The following is a 20,540-nucleotide window of genomic DNA, read 5'->3' on the forward strand; positions in this document are numbered from 1 at the left end:
CCCAACATGATCTGGACACGGGACTGCGGGGCCGGAAGGCGTGCCGGCGGGAGCCCGTGGCCTAAAAACCCAGTCCATGGTGGCAAGAAATTCTTGCACCTGTTCGGGAGTCGCCGACAGACCCGGGTAAGGCAGGTAGGCCACCGGACTTCCAGGCTCCAAAGGAGCCGCAGGGCCAGAACCCCTGTCCCCCTCATCCGCATCATAGGACCAACAGGGGGACGTCGGAGAGCGAACACGATTCTGCGACTTCTTTTTGTCGTCGCTTTCCAGAATCCGAGGGCGAAGACTTGGAGCCCGAGGAGCGACTACTGCGATCCCGCGAGCGTTCCCGGGAACGGCATTGGGACGAGTGCCGGACCTCCAACAGCTTCCAGCACCGCTCCCTCAAGGCCATGGCCCGACAGTCCCAGCAGGACCAGGAGTAGTGGTCGGTCTCCAGGCATTAGAGGCAAACATTGTGGGGGTCCGCAACCGACATATTGCTACGGCAGGCCCCACAAGGCTTAAACACAGGCATCCCTACGTGCACCAAGGAAAAAAAGGGAGACAAAAAGTCTCAAAAGTGTAGTCAGAAAGTGACTAAGGTACACTCCAGATTGGATTCTGGGGTACCCTTGTGAGTCCCTAGTATATGGTATACTATGTACCCAGGGCATAGGTACCCCAGAGGCCTACCAGGGGCTGCAGCATGTATTGTGCCACCCCTGGGAAGCCTTCCAAAATGACACCACAGGTCTGCTACTGCAGCCTGGGTAAGGTGGTGTATGCACCCCTTACTGAGATATAGGTTACCTATATCTCTCTATATCACTGCACATGTAAACCCTATGGCAGGCCTCAACAATCCTGACAGCTGGGTGCTGGGTTTCATGTGAGAGGGTGCCCATGCATGAGCAGAGCCCCTCTGCAGCTTTCGGAAACTTTATTCCGGGGTTGTTTGTGATGCAGCCAAACCATCTACTCTACATGACAGCACCGGTATACCGGGTACCAGCTTAACAGATCCTGGCATCACAAAATAGATGCTGCCAGCCACAGACACGAGTCTGCCCTCCTGCTGCTGGACGAAACTCCGGCAGGGGAGGCCTGAACAATAGGTTTCCTGTCACAGGGAGGTGTCACCACCTCCCAGACAGGCTTTAGTGTATTGGGGCCGGGTGGGTGCACTCCAAGAGTGGTTTGACGTCTGCACTGGGGGCACATTTGGTGTCCCTGTGCATAGTCCAGCTCAAACCGGTTGCAGGGGCTACCAGCCCCTGCTCCGGCACAAAACTGGACAAAGGAAATGGGTGTACCCACCCCACTTTCCTAACCCTCCCATAGGTAGGTCCCTAGAGTTTGTCCCACCCCTTGCTTGGGTATAAGATAAGAACCCCTGGGTACAGGACTTTAGGTTTACCTGGATGAAACTCTGATACATAATCCTGGAACTTCGATGATCTACATTGAACTAGATGACTGAAGAATCTCCCTTGGAGTAAAGGAGTTACTCCCCTGCAAGGCAGGTTCCAAAGAAGCATTAGACCGGTTTGCCTCTCCGAAGCTCCTGAGAACTCCGAAGAACTTTGCAACACAGGAGGTGGGTTTCCGTGGTCTTAGAGGTCAATCAGTTCCCACAGCAAGTCTGAGGCCCGTATCCCTCGTGGCGACCGTGCAACCCGAACCCCTGGATACCGCATCACTTTGAGGAAGCAACAGCTTTCCAGCGACTCCTGCAGCTGAGCTTTGGGTTACTTGTAGCCCTGACCCCGAGCAGCAATTCCACCGAAGATTGCCCTAGTGTTCCGTTAGCTGGCCCTTTGTGTTTTCTCTTGAGGTCCCTTCGCGATCCCTGGTCCGTCGACTGGTGGGTCCCTGTGAAGGCAACTTTAATTCTGATTGGGCTTCCCTGGCTGCTCCAGACGTGCCCTGACTCTCCACCACTTGGGGAGTCCCCAGGACCTTGCTGGTCCGCACCGAAGCATCTTTTCTCTCCCTGCGTGGGTTGCTGTTGCCAAGGCTTGTTGGGTTCAAACCGAGCACCGACACCGCAGCACTCGACATTCTTCGTGCGACAGCTTGAATCCAGCTCCTGGTCATCGTCGAAGCCTCCTGGTCCTCGTTGCTGCAGAGTCAAGCTTCACCTCTTCGCACCTGAAACACCCATCTGTGGGCATTCGTCTATCGTGCCCCTGGTCACTGGCAAGTGACCCAGACTCTGTACCCTGTGCTTTCAGGTTCTTCTGATCTTCGATCCAGGCTTGGATCACACTTGACACTTTTCTTCTTCCCGGCAGCAGCACTTTGCAGCGGATCGCCATTGAAATCAACGACGATTCCCGACACCATTTAACACCATGCACCCGGTTTAACTGGGTGAAGTAGCGTGAGTACTCCGGTGCTCCCATGGGTGTTGGCCCTAGAACCCCCTAAATCTAAAGGGGTTTGCTCAAAGTCCTCTCCTAAGTGTCCTTAACTTCTAAAATTCCAACCGCGTCTTTCCCATAGAATAGTACGGGGCTCGCGCCTGTGTTCTCTGCACTCGTCCCCCGAAGGTCTCCTGTGTCACTACCTTGGGTGGTTCCTTGGGGTCCCAGCGATTCTACATGCTCTAGGCACTGTGTCTAGTCAAATCGTAGTTCTTATACCACTTTCTTAATATATGATTTGTCTCCCCCCGGGGCCCATTGTATATCGTGCTATTTACTGTTTTAGAACTGTATTACTGTGCATCTTGGACTCGAATCTCATAAAGAGATTAGTAGTGAGTGTTTAGAAATAAATACATATATTTTATATATACCTTGTGTGGTACTCCTTTCATTTAGTAATTCAAGAGGTTATACTCTTTACACTCCTTCAAGACTTAGCCTGAAGGCTGCTCTCCATAGCTACCAATAGGATAACTTTCAATAAAGGTTGTCTTTAAACCTATTCATCAATAAGGGTTGTTTGGACTGGTACAAGGTGCCCATTATACATAGTGGACAACATATACCAGGCCAACCTCTCACATGTGGGCCTTACTGGACGTAACAGGAGGGGGAGTTGGCCCCCAAGGACACACAGCAAGGATACACAGCAGGATTGCGAAGTTCTCATAGCAGGCCACGCCCCCTTTGCCCACCACTCTGCAAACACACTTCCTGGCGCGTTCTTGGATGGGGATTGCAGTCCCCTTCGCTGCTGAGGGTCTTTAGTGGCCAACTAGCCTACCTGTTACCTCAAGTAAGCCCCACACAGTGGGATTGCTGAGAGGTGGACACAGGCCATGCCACCTTTCTCTACCACTCTGCAAACGCACCTCCTGTCGCGTTCTTGGTTGGAGGATGAAGTCCCTTTACCTCTTGAGGGTCCCTGGGGGTTAACTAGCCATCCTGTTACCTCCAGTAAGCCCTACACAGTTGGATTGCTGAGAGGTGCTCAGAGGCCATGCCCCCTTTTTACACCACTGCAAACGCGGCTCCTGGCACACTGCTGCTTGGGGGATTGTAATTGTATTGTAATTACATTTGTATAGCGCTTACTACCCCTGATCAGGCGTTGAAGCACTTTTTCAGCGAGTAGCTAGGCTATTCCGGGACCCATAGTGGATTAGTGTTGAGTTAGTATAGTGAAACATGCAAGTAAATTTTAAGTGGTGAAAGGTTAGTCAGTTATTTGGATTCGGAAGGATATAGCGCTTTTTACCCTGAAGGGGTGTTGAAGCACGCTACTCCGGAAACCCATAAAGGATTAGTGGTGAATTAGTATGTTGAAATATGAAAGTAATTTGTGGGGTGGATATTAGTCAGTTATTTGGAGTGAGAAGGATAGCGGGGGAGAAAGGTTTGCATTCAGATAGCACCTTTTACCCCTGATGGGTGTTGAAGCGCTTTTCTGGAGCTACTCCGGAACCCATAAAGGATTAGTGTTCAAAATTAGTATAGTGAAATATGAAGTAAATTGAGTGGTGGATATGTTAGTCAGTTATTTGGATTGAGAAGGGTTGGGGAGGGGTAGAAAAGGGAAAAAGGTTTGCATTATATAGCGCTTGTAAACAATGTTCCCTCTAATTTTTTCCCTCTGTGTGCGGCAGTGTAAGGTCTCTGTGTGCTGCAACCAAGACTATGTGCGCCAGGAACCAGACCGCGCGTGGGGGTGCAGCGCCAAATATCATTCCAAACTTTTGCTTAAAAAAGTGAAAAGAGAGTGCATTTCCACACATGCAGCGCTACATGAATGGTCTTAAAGCAGGTTTTCAATTTAGATACACATGCCATGACATGAATTGGTTACACATTGGCACTTTCCTTACATTTAACTTATAAAATTAAAAAATTCGGACCATATTTGTCTACATTTTCTATCAACAGCAATGGTTCTATATACCGTATGTTCTGGCGTATAAGTCGACTTTTTAACCCATGAAAATCTTCTTAAGAGTCAGGGGTCGTCTTATAAGCTGGTATACGGCGTGATGAAACTTCAGGGACAGGTGCCCTCTAGCTGAGCCACCGTGCTTTAGAGTGAATTAGGAAAAGTTTAATCCACTTGCACTGTTTTATGTTTACATGTTTGATGACAAACAGCCTTATGTTTATAAGTGCCAGTTTTCCTACTAAGTACCTGCATGTCATAAGCATTTGAATTAAAATGACCATATTAAAATCAAATCTGATGTTTTTTAATTTTTATTTGGTGTGCGTTGGAAGAGGGGTAGTCTTATACGGCGAGTATAGCCCAAACCCTATATTTTAACAGGAAAAGTAGGGGGTCGTCTTATACGCCCAGTCCTATTCGCCGGAAAAAACTGTACTTTTAGTAGCAGATCTCAGTGAACTACAGTTGAACGAATGCCCAGAATGTGAACATTGGGCTTCTAGTGCCCTGCGGACCACAGTTCCCAGAATCCAGAGTGTAGAAACCCTCCGCCTCCAGTGTCAAAGAGCTTATAAATTCACAGGCTCGGAGATTGCCTTTGGTACAATTAACATCTTTTTTGTGCTATGGCAGCTGTTCTGAACAATGCAATGCACCCCCTCCTTGGAAAAAAAAAACCCACAGAAAGGTGCGTTTTATAAAGAAACAACCTGCTGCGTGCTTGTAGTAAGTGAAAACATCTCTGATGGGGAACTGGGGCTGGTATCACAGAACGTTCTAACCTACGCTCCAAAGTTAGTGTTTGGTTACTTAAGCATTGCGATTGACATCTTTGCTCTCGCTCTCTCTCTTTGAACCACCACGGACTGCCTGATTTTAGAGCCAGCCCGTCCTGCACCCGTCAGCACCAGAAAGAGCCAGGGCAAGCCCACCCCACTTGGCTCTATCAGACATCTACTGTTATTCTTGTTAAGAGTGTTTAGTATCCTTTGGGTTTAGTTCTACGATAGCATATGTCTGATGGCCCGTCTGACAAGAGGTTCATGCATCCTCTAAATCTAGAGGAGAGATTGCTGGGTGCTTGCCGGTGAGCGTGGGCCAATGCTCTGTTGCTGTGCGGTAACCCTCGACCCAGACCCTTTTTTCCTCACAGCCTTGTATCAGACTAATCCTTGTTCTTCAGCCTGTTGGTTTGGACAAGAGCAATTGTAAGGTGTACTCCAGACACTTGAACCTTTGCATTTGGTCCCCTATTTAATTGAAGTGAAATGAACAAGGGTGTTGCTGTATGGTTGTGGATTTTGCCACTTGCATCACTTGAGGGGGTAAAGTACCAATTGTGCCGCTGAGGATGGGATTGAAGTTATCCCTAACATCATGCCCACAGCACTGTAGTCAACCTGCGGCACAGGCCAGTTGTACCATTTCCATCATTTGAGGTGGACTCTGAACCTCAGTGACACTTGCGTTATGAGGCGCCAATACTCAGGAGGGGATGGTGTTCTCCCTTACAGTGTGCTTACAGCACCGCCAATTTGTGGTGCCGGACACTCGCACCATATAAGTGGCCTAATACATTTTAAACTCTGTGTGTGACCTTTGACCACTAAATTGCTATGCACATTGACCAGAGTGCCCTTAGAGTCCATTGATTTTAAACTAGCCCTCTTTTGCAAAACTGCTTAAGACTTAATTCCAAAAGGGGCCCATCATATTACGTGAAACAGTAATTTCTAATAATATTCCACTTGGGCGTATTTTGAGTGTTTCAAGTTGACCCACTTGCAGTCTGCCAATTCGAAATCTCAGTGCCGCGCAGCTGTGCACTGTTAAGAAAAGAAAACCAGCATTGGCATAGCCAATAGGTCTGGGACCTTATAAGTGTTTTGGTATCCAGCACAATATCCTTGGTGCAACAACATCAACTGTTGCATGGCTAAACACTTATAAGGTCCCAAAGGCGAGACCTATTGGCTGCCAATACTTGTGCTATTTGCTCTTGACTAAACTGAGCAGAGACGTTTTAAGGCATGGGCAAAGTGGGCCCCGGCCCAGGGTCCCAGCCTTTCAGTGGTCCCCCAGATTGAGCCAGCTCTGTTAAGCAGAGAGTCTTGCCTTAATGACCTTAAATAATTCTTAAACAGATTGTTTTAAATATCTTTCCCCTTTAATTTATTTTAGTGTGGGTGGTGTAGTGGAGTCTATTACAGACATTTTGGAGATAAATCCTTCTGTTTATCAGCACCATGCAACATCCATTAAAAAAAAAAAATTCCGATCAAAACAGGACTATACTAGTGGTATGCAGTTCCTAAAACTAACAGTTGTGTATGATCATTGGCTCCACAAGATGGTGTGAAGTCAAACAGATGTAGAGAAGAGTCTTCTCCTTTTCGGAAAAAGACCCTCACAGACCCAGCCAGCTAGGTGTCTTGCTTCATCATCGGGTCTGCTCCTTATCGGGTCGGCGCTGCAATACCCGATCGGCTCCCGCAGCGGGTCCTCCCTGGCGGAGATCTTTTTTCCTTATGCCGGTGGGTGAAGTGTGTGTGAGGGCCCTATGTGAGTGTAGGTGATGGTAGTGTGTAAGATGGGACGTCCAGGGACTGGGGTAATCATTTTGTGTATCTTAGGGAGACAATAGAAGTACGGAGTGACAGGTTATTTGGCAATCAGGAATTCAGCTTCTTTCTTAGTGATCCACCCTTGTGTTTCAGCAGAGAAAACCATAGCAGAGATAATTCTAGTCAATTTCGGAGTGGGGTTTTCCCTGATGGGAGTGTAATATCTCCTATCACTTAGCTGTCTCCGACACTCAATGTCATAGTCCACTGAGGCCATGATTACTGTTGCCCCGCCTTTGACTGCCTGTTTGATGGTTATACTATCATCGTTTGCTAAGCCCTTGATGGCAGTAGCTTCTTCACAGGACAGGTTATGGAATGGGGCATAGGTCGTCGAACCTAATGGGGTGAGTTATGTCTTGTAGCTCTCCCGCCTGCTACGCAGTGTTCTTTGCAATAGTTTTGCTTCTGTTAGCCATTATCTTGTACCCACTCCACGCATGCCACCATTCACTTATGTGTAGCATGCCGTTACTACACCATGAACACTTTGTGGTATATACTTTTACCTCGTTATTTGAACTTCGTGACTTTGATCATTAATGTTGTTCATTTGTTTTTATTACAGGTTGTGTTTTTAGATCAACAGGTACCACTTATTTGGGTGCTGTAATGGTGGTCAATTTCTCACTTCACACCACTGATTGACCATCACCAATAAGTGCAGGATGACCCTACTGGTCCTGACGAATTGCCATTCATTAGAATAAGGGGCAAGAAACATGTTGATCTTTTTTGACTGGCGCTTTAATTTCACATCCTTAGAGTGAAAACACGCGCCGTTTTTCTTTTAATTAGGGTAGGGGCCACGTTTCATAAAAAATTATCTTGGGTGGACCGCCTCCTCTATTTTAACCCAACATCTTACACACTACCATCACCTACACTCACATAGGGCCCTCACACACACTTCACCCACCGGCATAAGGAAAAAAGATATCCGCCAGGGAGGCCCCGCTTCGGGTGCCGATCGGTATTGCAGCGCCGACCAGATAAGGAGCAGACCCGATGATGAAGCAAGACACCTAGCTGGCTGGGTGTGTGAGGGCCCTTTTCCGAAAAGGAGAAGACTCTTCTCTACATCCGTTTAACTCCACACCATCTTGTGGAGCCAATGATCATACACAACCGTTAGTTTTAATACTTAGAAACTGCATACCACTAGTATAGACTTTCACTATCAGGCATGTATGCTGGACATGGATAAAAATTGCCTGCACTTCCCTCCTTCTGGTTTAGATCAAAACAGGACCTCACATATGAGAAATGGGAGAGGTCACAAACGTTATTTGCAATTAATATTAGTTAGCTGCTACTCTTTAACAATATTAAAAATACACACCACTATCCCTGAATATTAGATGGAACACATTTAGAATTTGGACCAGTGTGCCTGTGCCTGTCAGTGACCAGGCCAAAGAGGAAATTTAAGAGCTGAAATTGGATCAACAATTTAAAGGTATTCTGAACAGGGGCCCAGAAAATACGCTTCGCCCAGCCCCCGCACCCCCCCCCTCCCGAAATCCTTAAGATGTCCCTGACTGTGCAAAAAACGTCATGTGAATGGGTTGTACAAACACTTAACGATGCGTCCCGTGAGCACAGGCACACACCGTGAGGCATTTAAAGAGACACTTTCTCACCATGCAAGGAAAAAATGTTGAAACTAGCGCCTGAGCCTAAAAAAATTCGACCCCATCTCTTCGCCATAAAAGTGACATTTGTATACCGAACTTGGTACTTAAATGGTTAAGTAACAGCAAGGTTTAAACTTGATAACGTTTTTTGTTAAAAAGAGAAAAACGTAATATTTACGGGGGACACTTCATAAGAAATTAATGTAAGTATTGGACATTATTTAAAGTGACGTTGTTAGTCCCTAGTAACATGCACTGAGTGTGCCAGGGCCTGTGAATCAAATGCTACTCGTGGGCCTGCAGCACTGATTGTGCCACCCACGTGAGTAGCCCTGAAAAGGTAACACAGGCCCGCCATTGCGGAGTCTGCGCGCAGTTTGTAACTGCCATGTCGACTTGGCCAGTGCACACACTTGCCAGTCCCTAACCTTCCCTTTACTTACATGTCAGCCGCCCCTAAGGTAGGCCCAAGGTACCCCTGTGGGCAGGGTGCAGTGTATGTGAAAGGTAGGACATGCCCTGGTGTGTGTGTGTGTGGTATGTCCTGATAGTGAATTACGGCCAATTTCGTTTTTCGCTATTGCAAGGCTACCTGTTCCCCATAGGACAGAATGCGGAGTTTGTTTATCACATCTTATAAACATAACTGGCCCAGGGAATTAGGAAGGAAAATAAAGTTTAGTATGCCTGAACTCAGAATCTAAAGATGCATCTTTTAGTGAAGGTATTTTTTACATTCTGGGTTTGAAAATACCACTTTTAGAAAGTAGGTATTTTCTTGCTCAGTCATCCAGTGTGCCTCTGCTGGAATGTGGACTGCCGGTCTGGGTTTTGGATGACAAAAGGCTGGGGAGCAGGAGTGGCTACAGATAGTCTAGGTGGGTCAGGAAAGGGCTGAATAGACCTGGGCTGCGATGGGGAAAGGGTTAGGAGATTTCCTTGCACCTCAAAGGGCCTGGTCTGCCTCTGACCATGCCGTCGCCACCTCCTGCACAAAGTCAAACCAGAGAAGGCAGAACTGGATCTGGCTGGGCACAGACACACTCTGTCTAAGAGATAAAAGGATTTGGGGATATAAATATTGGGGCAAAGACCCCTGAACTTTAGAACTCTTTTGGAACAGGAAGACTGTCAAGAAGAAGAGCTGGAGAAGCTGTGAGGAGAAACTACCACTTTGCTGTGTGATTTGCAGTGCTGGCCTGCAGTGGCTGCTTCTGTCTTGGTCAGTGAAAGGACTGGACTGAACTTTTTGCAATCTACTTTTGTGAGTTTCTCCAAGGGCTTGAGGTAGAGCTTGCCCCCTGTTCAAGAAGTCTCAGGAACAACAAAGACTTCAAGCTCTTCTGCCCTCAACACTGGGAACTGTGTGTTTTGTGCTGCAATAGAAGAAAAGCAACCAGACGACGTCTATAACGCCGCCGCCGACTCCGTGTCATGAAGGCACCGCAGAGGCCAGCGCCGCAACGCCACACCGCGACCCTGGTCTCACCGCCGCCGCCACCCATGAGCCCCGCACTCCGCACCGCCTCGCTTCACGATGACGCCTTGGTATCCCTGACGACAACGCTCGTAAAGTTACACGACGCACCGCCCTCATCCCACACCGCAGCCTTGGCCTACCGACACCGGTACCATCGACTTCAGTTCGTCAGCCGACAACATTGCTTCAGCAACGACGATGCCGCTGCTTGCACCGTGACCGGCCAGCACCGCAATGAGCACCGCATTCACTTCGCACCACGACCCTGGTCTCACTGACAACGCCATCTGACGCCGCCACCCAGCAGCTGCTCGCACCGTGACCTGAGGGCACCGCACGCCACACTTCGCAAGGCAGCAACCGACGTCTCCCGACGCCAGCACTTCTGACTTCAACAGAGAGGAGTTCAATCTGCAACGCGTGTGACTTCGAGGGACCCGACAACTCCTGCACCGACCACCGGAACGGACGTCTGCGGAAGCCATGCTTTCGGAAGCTCAACTAAAAGTCGCCGATGCCAGGCATTTCTAAAAGGTACTGTTTGCGAGTCTTCCCAATACCGTAGCTGGCCCGTGACACCACGGTCAGCCAGAACTGTTTAAATTTGTTTGCTCATGATGCCGTGATAGCCCCGGACAGAGCCATCAACATCAAGGGATCTGTTTTTCAAGCATATTTTGATTACCGAAGATTTTTAAGTATTGTATTGTGGATTTTTATCGTTTTTGGTCTTGACATATATATAAAAATATTGGATATTTTTCTAAACTGGTGTGGTGTGCTTTTGTAGTGCTTACACTGTATTACTGTTGGTTATGTGGAAATGCTTTACACACTGCCACTAAGATAAGCCTGACTGCTCGTGCCAAGCCACCAAGGGGGTGAGCAGGGGTTATTTTAGGAGTGTAACTCCCTTATCCTGACCAGAGTGGTGGTTTCTGCTTGGCTTTGGCACATGCCCTAGCCTACCAAAAATCCAATTTCTAACAGTATGCTCATAACATTCATCATGATGTAGTATCCCAGGAGCAGACAGTCTGGTATGGTGTTCTTGAGGCATGGATCCTGCATAGAATTGTAGGAGTATGCACCCAGGTATAGTATCCTCGAGGCACGCCTTTTGACATAGGATCCTAGGAGCACACACCTTGGGAGAGTATCCTCATAACATGCATCATGATGCAGTATCTCAGGAGCATACACCCGGGTACAGTATCTACGAGGCTCGCCTTATGACATAGGCTCCTAGGAGCATACCCCTTGGTAAGAGTATCCTCATAACAAGCATCATGATATAGTATCTCAGAAGCATACAGGCTGGTAAGGTGTCCTCGAGGCATGGACCCTGGCATATGCACCCAGGTATAGCATCCTCGAGGCACACCTTATGACATAGGATCCAAGAAGCACACACCTTGGGAAGAGTATCCACATAACACGCATCATGATACAGTATCCCAGAAGCATACAGCCTGGTATAGTATCTTTGAGGCAGGCCTTCTAGGCAGCCAGACTAAAGGTACATATGACCCCTGCAAAACAAACCAGTCCCACAGGGCCCCGTAGGATGGATTCACGAGCACAAGAGCCATGCCAGATTTTCAGGATATCCGCATGTCTTACATTTGCATGCAGTGAATCATACCAAGAATTATTTACATAGTCAGTGACAATGCAAAAATCTGGCACGGCTCCGTCTGTTGCTGAACATCTCTGTAATTAACAACAGCAACGTTCGCTTCTCAATGGAAATTAATGCGACAGCCCAGGCACCTGTGAAAGATTGTATGGGACTGACAGAAGTGAAATGGGGAGTAAAGCAGGTCAGTTTAGTCCTGAGATCCTAAGGACACAAGGGGACCTCATCACCCCACCACCAGTGCGCCAAGAGGCGTGTTTGCAGAGTGGTGTAAAAAGGGGCGTGGCCTTCTACCACCTCTCAGAAAACCAGCTGTGCAGGGCTTACAAGAGGTAACTGGTGGGCTAGTTGGCCCCTAAGGAACCTCAGTAGTGATGGGGACTTCACTCCCCAACCAAGATCGCGCCAGGAGGCGCATTTGTAGACTAGTGCAGGGAGGGGGCCGGGCCTCAGGCGAGTTGCCGGTTTCTTTTTTTTATTTAATTTTAGGAGGTGGGGCTGTGTGGCCCCCCTCCCAGGCCATTTCTGGCCCCGGGGAGCTCATCCCCCAGGGCTTGGCCATTTTGTAAAAATAATACAAGCATTTGCAATGTAAATTGGTCTCGCATTTGTGAGAGTTGGAGATATTAGTGTTGTAAACGACAAAGTCTTTTACCGGTATGTTTTGGGTTGTAGTGGGAGGAAACAAAAAAAAATGAGGGACAAAGAAGGATTGCCTATAGCAAGCAAGGATTTTGAAAGGACATCGACATAGACAAATAGAGTTTGCAATCATTTGCGATAGTCTAACAAAATAACATCTGTATGTTCAGGAGTGTCTCAGCCCCAGCCGGCGCTCAGACACCGCGGCCGCGTCCAGCTCCAGGTCCCGAGCCACGTTCCCCACAACTGTCCCCAGCTCTGCCTCCTCCAGCACCGAGTACCGGAGCTGAGCAGAGACCCCGCCCCAGAGGGAGACGAAGCATAGTACTTGCCACTTCCACAGCTGCTGGGAGCTCCGGGTGTTCATAATAAACACGTTACCAATAAATCCTTCTTTGGGACTTTTGGATCTAGTCACCGGAAACAAAGACCCCAGTTATTGAACGCCTCCAGCCGCACACCGCGTCCTCAGAGGAGAGAACAGGGCTGCATCACTTCAACAGCTCGGGCTGGGAGCAGCAGGAGGGAGTAGGTTAATGTGAAGCAATAGAATGTGGGAATGGAAGAGGGGAAGGGACGGGATCTAGTATGAACAGCATAGCTCATTGGCTAATACTTCCTCAGACATTAAACCAGCAGACACGCCTTCTTAAAGGTGCAGAAGCTACGTGAGGCTCAGTTGGGAAACCTGTTGTGTTCACCTCCCCCAAAGTTTACATTTATTGTTTGTGTGAACAAAAAGTCTGCATTGGCCATTAACATACCTGCGAGCAAACAAAGCTAATCGACAGTTAAGCCATTGTAGGTAAATATAGTTATTGTAATAAATATGACAAATAAGAGTTGTATTTAAGAATTGATAAGCTATTGAAAAAAACTATTAATCGTGTTTGGATTAGAGGAAATGACCGCACCAGAACACTTGTTAGAATATAGATTTAAACAAGCAGATGCTTAATTTCAAAATGTCTACAAAAATGTAAAACATAACTGATGTAAAGTTAGCTATGAAACCAAAAAAAAAAAAACAGCTGACGGAAGCTCTGCAGCCATAATTAACTCCAAAATCTGCTTAGTAAAAAGAGTCCCATTTTGGAAAAATAGAGTGCAGATGGTAATACTAAAGAGCAGCCGTTCACGGCCATTTATTGGTGGAGGGACACTACCTTCCGCGTGATGTGCACCTACACTAGTAAGGATGGTATTTGCAATATGACAGGAAAAGGCAGAAGACCCGGTTTGTTGATCATTTTCAAGCTTAATATTAAGATATCTAAACGCATGTTTAAAACAATTTTCAACAAGCATTGGCATAGCCAATAGGTCTCGCCTTTGAGACCTTATAAGTGTTTAGCAATGTAACAGTTGCATAACTAAATACTCATAAGGTCCCAAAAGTGAGACCTATTGGCTATGCCAAGCAGCCGTGAAAGTGATCGCGATCAAACATCAAAGCAGCCATACGTCCGCGAAAGTAAAAGTAATCGCGGTAAAGTGCGGCGCACGCGCCCGCGCACATGCACTGTAGCTCTAGGCTGGCATGGTACCACTTTTTGGAGCCCTCTCAATAAGTCTCGCCAGACCAGCGTATGCGCTGGGTCAGGCGAGACCTAAAAAACGAGTATGAGTTATGGAGCCATGGCTTGCCCACACTTGTTATTCACTCATCAGTTTGAACGAGTGATAAAGCCGAGCCTTGCTTACATTTTTTAAATGCACGTTCACATGCTGCTAGGCACTTAAGTGACTACAAATTCAGAGAACAAGCAATTCCTGAAAAGCTGTGCTATATCGAGGTTTAATTGTTCACTACAAACGTTTAGACACTATCTACTGCTTACCCAGTGAATGACCGTCATGTAGAACCGCGCGCCCCTCTATGAATGGAAAGAAGTTGGTGTGGCGGGTGACATCATGCATCGTCCTACATTTCCTCGAGTCCCTTCCTTCCGCGCCATAACTCTTCTGATCTCCATTTAATCCCTCTTCTGAAACCTCAAGCTACGCTGCGTGCATTTTTACACTGGAGCAACCAGCACCCACCCTTCGTTTTAAGCAGTCCAACCCTCATGCAAATAAATACATTAACAATGGAAGAAAGGCTGCCGTACAACCAATCCATTTTAGTGATATGAGGAGCCTGGTTTATCCGTGTATTAAACTCCTTATCATAAAACAGTTGGCATGGACGACTTCTAAATGGAAGAAAAAAGGTGTTTACTAACAGACTAATGTGCAATCCGTGCTCTCGCCTATACACGCGTGCTACAAGGCAGCACGTTACAACAATTATAACAGTGTATTCTGAAGGCGAGTACACTGAACAGTTATGGTTACAAGGTTTAAGTCACGGACACTCAGAAGCGCAATACCCAGTGAGGCGGCTAATTTCACACCTTTATGATCACCAGAAACAAGCAACTTTTAAACAGACATCAAACAGCGTTCATTCGACACATCCCCTGAATGTTTTCTGGATGCAACAGCGAAACATGCCCAGTTTGTCGCCCGTTTGCCAAATAGTAACTCTGTAGTGTTTTGTTACAACTTACAAGGGATATACAGGGGTGATGGTTTAAGGTGCTATAACACTTACTAAGTGCACTTTCTTGTAGAGCATCTTGCACCTAGAGAGATCTGCGACCCACCACCTGTATTGACAAAAACTGCCTCATTCAAACACCTGGAACCTTCTTCTGTAGAAAGACTATCTAGGATTCTTCAGATGTTGGGCAAATACTTAAAATGGCAGTGAACCCGGCCTGTTGTAACTCACTCCATTCATCTGCTCCACCATATCCCCTGTCGCACGCTCTACCCTGCTGCTGTGTAATTTTCTCGGTGAATTACTGGTGCGCCTCTCTCATCGCAGCTCACAAAAAGGATCAACAGCGCCAAACTTCGAATGTGCAAGCCTCTATCCCAAACCGCACTTTATAAAATTCAACAGACCCACCTGGGTCTCCCGAGAGACTCTCGTTCAGCTCTGATGTTTAGATACGTTACTTAAAATATCCATCTATCAGCCCCACAGAGTCAAGCTGCGAAGGAACGCGTCACAGGTGAAGATAATTAACACTTCCGGTCGAGCGTGTCCCTTGATTTGACATCACACTTGTAAATACACGAACCACTCAACACCGTCGGGAACATCGCTCTGCAGATTGCCCAAAACAGCGAGCTAATAAAACAAGCTCCGTCTACAGGGAAAAGGGCCTCCTTCTTCCCGTCCAATGCTGATAATGCTTCCCTTTCTACGGCAAGCCGTAAATGCGTGTGGTGTTTGCAAACACCGGCCTGGGCCTACGGCAAGCCAGACATGCATGTGGTGTTTTGTCGCGCATGCGAGACAAATAGTTCGAATGCACCCACAAATCAAATAGCAAACAAGTACTGAAAATGCAATAGAACGCGTATTTACGCGAGTCGTATTGCATTTTTAACGGAAGTGCAGACGTCAAAGAAGGCACGAACAGGAGTGGGTGGGAAGGTGTTGGTGGTCGAAGAAGTCACGGAGTACGGGAGGAAACAGAGAAGCAGGGGAGCAAAACTTTTTATGAAGTAAAGGGGCCGATAGCCCCGGAAGGGAAAAAATTATGACATGCCCATCAGAAGGCGGGATTACCAGGCAAAGCACAATCAGAATGCTGAAAATATGATGCAAGCCAATCAAAAATAAGGCTGGAAGGTGGGCGGAGCTTCCCCCACTATACTATATACAGCATCTCTTGACGAGACAGCACATGCGCTGCCTAGGCGAGACCTAAAAAAGGGAAGGGGGGCCAATTGGTCCCACTCCCAGGCCACTTTCGGCCCCGGGGACTCAATCCCCTGGGGCATGGCCATGACATTGGGGACCGCAGGGGGAGCCCCAATGCCCCAAGGGCGGGAGTTCCTGCTATAGGAATCTGCAATGTCCCGTGGGAGGGCACCCCCTTTAAAAAGCCCCAGGGAGGTATACATATGAACTTCTGGTTGTCGTCAGTAGGTAGTTTCATGTTTCTATTCAAAAGCCTGTTTTCTTTTGAGAATATCTTTGGCGCCGTTTGACAAATCTTTGCAAAATTTTGGAAACTAATGGGGCGCTCTGGTCAGCTACTGTCTTGAAAGTTGTGGGAGTGATTTGTCAACCGTGGGCAGAGAAAAAAGGGTGGGGTCCCAAAACGCTTTTTCTCCATGTGAATTTGCATAGCAAACTTTTGTCGCAGCTACAACCCAAACTGCTTAACAGAATTACACCAAATTTGGCAGAGAGGTAGCTGTTGGTCCAGAGTGCACTCTTTGTTTTAAATGGTGTAAATCTGCTCAGTAGTTTCTGAGAAAATTATATATAAAAAATATTAGTATCTGGTGACCGCGGTGGATCCGCGAACCCTTGCGATCACGAGCTGACTTCTGATTGGCTGCCAACACTTCAAACCAGGAAGTGTTGCCAGCCATCTTGTGACTTGGTTGAACAGAGTCACAAGGAAAAAAGGTGAAAAAAAGAAGAAAAAGGGGCAGGGTAGGAACACCCTGACCCCTAGGTCTGCACAAGGGCTCCCCGAGGCCCAAAAAAGAGCATTGGTGGATTTCAGGTAGGGTCAGCGAATCCCATCAAAGTAATAATGTGGGGGGGCAGCCTCCACAGCCCCGGGGACCGCCACCACCCCGGAGATTCAAACTTGATGGGAGGGGGGGCCACGCAGCCCTCCTCCAGGAGCCATCCTTGTCCTTGGGGACTGCCACCCCCCAGGGCCAGCTCCAACAATGTCCTGGAATGCCTACCACCGGAACATTGTAGTTTGCTATGCCAGCACTGCTCCCGCCCTGTCATAGCAAACATCTGCTTCGCTTCATGGAAGTGAGAGCAGAAAAAGTGGCCCTTTTGTCTTATTTTTTAAAAATTATTAAAAATGGTCAGGCCCCGGGGACTGGGGTCCCCGGGGCAGACATCGTGTAATGGGACTGGGGGACATTTTTGTTCTCTCATGTTTGAAGTCGCAACCCCATCGCAGCTCTCAGTGTGGTCCCCCGTGTAACGTTGCGGTGGATTTGCAGATCCACCTCAAATAAATGATTTAATAGGATACAATTTAGAAGGTAGTGTTGCATTTGTGAACTTTCTTTTATTAAGTTAGTGAGATTGAAGTTATTAATCACAGTACATTTGATAATATAAAAAATAAAAGTTAAACTTGAAGAGTATTGTGTTCTAGTACAATAAATGTTGTTCTTTTATTTTGCGAATCAGCATCAGGTTCGCGAATCTCCCAAAAATATAAAAAGAGTATTTACGTTTGAAGAAGAAAAAAAAAAAAAAGATTCATTGTTGAGTTATAGGGTGGCTCTCTAAAGAGCCCTTGTTTTCAATATGACTTTTTTGGAGCTACATGTAAGTGCAGACACACAGCTTAAGGTTGTTGAGAAATACTCTGCTCCCTTCATCTGTGAAGTCAACTCCATCACTTCTGTAGATGTCATCCATATCAAAACTTAGATTGTTGTTATAGATGGAGACCATCCTATGGTCTGTGAGGTAAGCAGAAACAGCTTTGACATTCTTCCTAGCTTTCTCAAACTGTGGACAGAATTGATTTGACCACTTCCATTTCCGTCTTTGGCATAAATTAGAGAATACAAAGAGTTTGAGGCAAAAGCAATGTTAATTGTGCAAATGTATCCTTCATTAGCATTTTCAGACCTACCCTAGTCAATGTTCCTAGGTCATTGCCATCACAGTGCACAATCATGAGGTTAGGGGGTTGGAGATACGAAAAGGTTTTAACCAAAGGCAACAATTGGTGGCACTTTAATCCTCTCTGTGCAATCCATTTAATATCCACATTTTGCACACCTAGGTCTTTGTCAATACCTCTGGTTTGAGCATACTTTTTGCACCAGAAAACATAGCTGTGCCCTACAATCCACACTGTAAGTATCTAGAAGGGATGTCTGGAAGGAATGAAAAGAGGTCTGTAGCTGAGGTAGTCAGTTGGTAGAATGAGAGGTATCTACAATGGGGGAGAAGATGCGGTTTTTGAAGCTGATAAGTGATTGGCTGTTCATCATTGTGCACTCAAAAATAGGATGCATGTTACTTCGCTGAGGAATCATGTGTCTGATTGATCATTGAAAAATGGTTGAAAGGTACAGTAGATAGGATAAGGTAATATTTTGCAAAAGTCAACCACACCTGCTATTTGCATTTGTTAGCTAGTGTGCTGAACTTGAAAATAAGATGAACTTGTGAGCTGCCAGTACAGTTGAATGTTGCAGTATCTGTTACTATAGAAACTGGGTTTAAGAAGAATGGGGGAATGGTTGAAACTTAACTGTGAATTTAAAATGTGAAATGGTAAGTTATATATAAGTGATATGTTACTAATTTCAGTTTTTTTAAGTCAGTAGTATGTGTAGAAGTAGTGCGTTGTTAAAAAATAATACTAGTACTATTAGAAATATGTTTTTGGACTTCTGTAAGGGTTTGCGGTTCAATCTAACGCTATACTGTGGCACCGCGGAGGAGGCCCGACTCCAGAAAATTTCACAACAGTTTGGGCAGACTGAGAAGACCGTTAGAAAGGGTAAATATGTCTAACCAATAGAAATGTGTTTCACATTTCGGAATAATGTAGCAAGCTATTTGATTTGTTATTTACATTTATTTGTGTTTAGAAAGAGAGGGGGAGTTTGCCTTTACTGGGTTTACCTTGTTGAGAGTGCTGCATTACATTTATTGTGTGCAAAAGAAAATCTTTAATGAGATTCTGATATTTGATATTCAGCAATACTATTTCAAAGGTGAGTTGCAAATTTGTAAGGTGTGTTATGCATTATGCAGTGTTGCTTTCCTCTTTGTAACAAATTATTAGTTGGGAAATTATTAGAGAAGTGTGATGTTTGAAATATGTTATGAACTGTGCAGATGTGTATTGTAGTTTGTTTTATTTTAATGAAATGACAATTGAAATAGTTTGTGCATAGTAACATATGTATATTGGTAGATGGATTAGTGATTACGGTAATCTGTATGTGTCTGTGGAAAGGTGCAGATGAAGTAGGCCGCATCATTTTAGGTGTCTCTTTGATTTGGGAGGTGCAGTCTGTCAAGTTTCAAGGTCTGCATGGTCTTGTGACTGAGGTATGTCTCTACTTGCACATGTATTTGTCATATGTTATGCATCTGAACATGTTAGATGTATAAAAAAGAGGTATACATCTATTTGTATGTTTCTTTTATATATAATAACACTAGCAAAAGGTACAGACACAAGCATGCATACGTTTGATAAGATGGTGATTACTAATCAGGTAATTTTGTATGAGTCTGGTGAATGGTACAGTTTAAGTAGGCCACATAATTGTAGGTGTCTTCTTGAAATGAGAACTGCAATATCTCAAGTTTTAAGATCTGCATGGTTTTCTGACTGAGGTATGTCGCTACTTGCACATGTAGTCTCACGTTATGGATCTGAAAATGACACTAACAAACGGTACAGACACATGCATGCATGCTTTTAGCAATATGGCTAGGCCCAACACTCTCAGTAGTCGCTGAATAGTGATGCTGCAGCATAAGTGAGGTTTAAGATATGTAGGCAGAGGAATAGTGATTAGGCAACGTTGTATGAGTACACTTGAAAAACACCGCTTAAATGTAGGTGTCTCTTTCAAATGTGATATGGAGTCTGACAAATTCAAAGTTCGTTATGGTCTTGTGTTCTGAGGTATGACTCTGCTTGCACATGTTATGCCTATGGCGATGGTAGAAGTATAGAAAACAGGTATACATCTATTTGTATATTTCCTTCATATATGATGCCACTAGGAAAAGATACAGACACATGCATGCTTGCTTTCTGGAATATAGTGAGAGTTACAACAAACACATGCAAAGGGTTGATGCTTTATATTTGGCCAGGTCCAACAATCTCAGTAGTCGCTGAATAGTGATGCAGCACAAAAGTGAGGTTTAAGATATGTTGGCAGACTGATTAGTCTACCGCGTATGAGTCTGTGAAAAGATACACTTGAAGTACACCTCATACATTTAGGTGTGTCTTTGAAATTGGAAGTACAGTGTGACATGTTTAAAGGACTTCATGGTCTTGTGAGTGAGGTATGTCTCTATTTGCACATGTATTCACATACATGTTATGCATGTGAAGATGGTACATGTGTGTATCATATAT

At 46.0% G+C, this 20,540-nt stretch overlaps 2 protein-coding genes across 7 annotated transcripts in view; one reads left to right on the forward strand and one right to left on the reverse strand.

Annotated features, from left to right (window-relative positions):
- LOC146861746 (uncharacterized) overlaps positions 1 to 428 on the forward strand; it is a 34,472-nt gene extending 34,044 nt beyond the window's left edge. The window contains exon 4 of the mRNA XM_085643192.1: positions 274 to 428. Coding sequence (XP_085499318.1) covers positions 274 to 428 — 155 coding nt within the window. The remainder of the gene's footprint in view (positions 1 to 273) is intronic.
- ERCC3 (ERCC excision repair 3, TFIIH core complex helicase subunit) overlaps positions 1 to 20,540 on the reverse strand; it is a 1,429,399-nt gene that overhangs the window by 552,759 nt on the left and 856,100 nt on the right. The gene's annotated exons all lie outside the window — the stretch shown is intronic.

The sequence above is a fragment of the Triturus cristatus genome, chromosome 2_2 (assembly GCF_964204655.1).
Source record: "Triturus cristatus chromosome 2_2, aTriCri1.1, whole genome shotgun sequence".
In the NCBI taxonomy this organism is placed as follows: Eukaryota; Metazoa; Chordata; class Amphibia; order Caudata; family Salamandridae; genus Triturus; species Triturus cristatus.